The sequence below is a fragment of the Sinocyclocheilus anshuiensis genome, unplaced genomic scaffold, assembly GCF_001515605.1.
Source record: "Sinocyclocheilus anshuiensis isolate Anshui unplaced genomic scaffold, SAMN03320099.WGS_v1.1 scaffold106, whole genome shotgun sequence".
NCBI classification, from domain to species: Eukaryota; Metazoa; Chordata; class Actinopteri; order Cypriniformes; family Cyprinidae; genus Sinocyclocheilus; species Sinocyclocheilus anshuiensis.
Window position 1 is genome coordinate 109,815 of NW_015542347.1, and position 2,433 is coordinate 112,247.

Consider the following 2,433-nt stretch of genomic DNA (forward strand, 5'->3'; position numbering starts at 1 on the left):
ACACAGTCTCATCTTAATATCTTAAGTAATATTCAGAGGATAAGAGGATGTGGGGTACTTGGCATTTAAAAAAATAGAAAACCACTTAATGTAAAGAATATAGCACGATTATAAATCAGAATTAGTACTTTTAAATCACTTCAAATTTAAGTCGTATGAGATACATCCAAGAATTGAAATTCAGTACAGTATTCAAAATACCGTTATTACTTACATATTTAAATCTATATACATTCTCTGACTATTATTCATTTGAATATTTATACTACTAAGAGCTGTGTGGCAACAAGTATAGCCTATATTTTGTCATTTCTAATAATCTTATTCAACACAAAACAGTGACTTATATATTCAGTCAATTAACTTCACATTTCCTATCAAATGTCACAAATAACCTTGCAAAGCTGGATAAAAATAAGTAAACATGCTGGTATCATGATTTCAAGCTATTCACATAGCAAACTCGTGATACTTCTAGTAATAACACGTTAATTCTGCTCATTCCGTTGCCTGTGTTTGCGGTAAATCAGTAGTTTATGTGAGTCCTGCTCGCCAGCTGTTGCTTTTAAAGCACCGATCATTCTCACCCTGACAGTTCACGAGCAGCGAGGAGGACAAGTTATGATTTCAGAAATAACACAGCAATGTTCGATCCCTTAATTAGGCGTATCCAAAAAAAAAAAACACCATTTACACTATCAGAGACGACCCACTCGACACCTGATCAAGGAGTGACTGATAGATTAAACAGAGCTAGATGTCAGCTGTGATCTTACCTGCATCGACGCCATGATGGATCCCCCTGCATCAGTGGCGCACAGTAACGCAGCGCGACTGACGTCACCGTCACGTGACACACGAGAGCTTCTGTGTGCTGATAACGTACTCTGATAGCTCCAAATCTACTCCAGGGCTATGTCCGAAATCGCCCCCTATACCCTTAAATAGGGCACTATTTGAGGGAACAGCCATTTTTAGTGGTGTCCGAAACCATAGTGGACGTTCTCGAGTGCACTCATTCAATCCCACAATGCACTGCAAAAACGAGTGTACAACTGGCGCACCATAGGTATTTATTATGTCTATGTGGCGCACGCTCAACGGCTAGAGAATGCCCATAATGCACCGTGAGAGTCACGCGCCGAATGAATTCCCGCATCTCGCCAGAAGATGGCGCCCGCAGCTGAATAATTAATCCGTTCATTTTTACAAAGCGCTCAACAGTTTACAATAAGGTTTCATTAGTTAACATTAGTAAACACATATATACAGTATATATTTTGAAAATATGTACATGTATTTATATGTCTATATTTATATTAATATAATTTATATTATATATTTAATATATAAACATAACATATTTTTCTGAAATACATACATGCATGTGTGTGTATTTATATATACATACCGGTAATAAATATACACAGTACACACATATATTATGTAAACAAAAACTTTTATTTTGGATGCGATTAATCACGATTAACTTTAATCTTACTACTGGAGCTGCTAGTTTGCTAGTTTCAAATGATTAATAAACAGCAAGCACAAACTATGCAAAAGCGCCATTCCTTCCGGTGCACTCAGTGTTCGAATTCACTCACTCGTTTTCATTCACTCCTTCTAGTGAACTGAATTAGTGACCTAATGTAGGGAATCGTGAATGAGGGTATAGGGGGCTATTTCGGACACAGCCCAGTACTCACCACACCTTAACACTTTTTAAAATTAATTAATACTAGTTAACTGTTAATTAATCAAAGTTATAATAACTAATAAATATATGTTCCTTTTAATAAATATAAGTGTTATTTCATAATGTTGTTAGAACGACTTTAAAAAAAAAATTCAGGTGAAATATGTATAGTTTGTTTGTTTATTTATTTAGCTGTTTATTTGTTTGTTTACATTATACTCATTAATAAATATTTGTAATAAATATAAATGTCTATTAATTCATCATTCTGTCACAAAACAGAAAGTCACATTTGGAATGACTTTCAAAATATTTTTTTTTCGAGTGAAGTATCCTTTTAAACGATTAACTTTAAATTATTATTATTATTATTATTATTAATCATTATAATAACTAACGCATATGTATTTTTTGTATAAATATAAATATCTATTAATTCATTATTCTGTCACAGAGGAAAGAAAAGGTTTGGAACTTTTTTTTTTGGGGGGGGGCATAAACAATCCTTTATAATTATTAATCAATAATTATTATTAATAGTAGTTATAATTAATACATATCTGTTCTTTTTAATAAATGCCTATTGTTGTATTATTCTATTACAGATGACAAAAGTTCAATGGGTTTATAACAACTTCAAGATACAGATTTTTTTTCAGGTGAACAATCTTCCTTCTTAATTATTTAATAACTATTATTAATAATAGTTATAATAATCAATATATATATATATA

General features: G+C 32.1%; 1 protein-coding gene across 2 annotated transcripts in view; it reads right to left on the minus strand.

Moving 5' to 3' along the window:
• The window catches only part of LOC107691409 (probable ubiquitin-conjugating enzyme E2 W-B), a 14,518-nt gene extending 13,662 nt beyond the window's left edge, over positions 1-856 (minus strand). Inside the window, exon 1 of one of the 2 annotated variants that reach the window (XM_016489982.1) lies at positions 777-856. In XM_016489982.1, coding sequence (XP_016345468.1) covers positions 777-791 — 15 coding nt within the window. In that variant the 5' untranslated portion in view covers positions 792-856. Of the gene's footprint in view, positions 1-687; positions 710-776 lie in introns of those variants that run through there. The other variant, XM_016489983.1, reaches the window with a different exon arrangement.
• Positions 857-2,433: the final 1,577 nt, after the last annotated feature.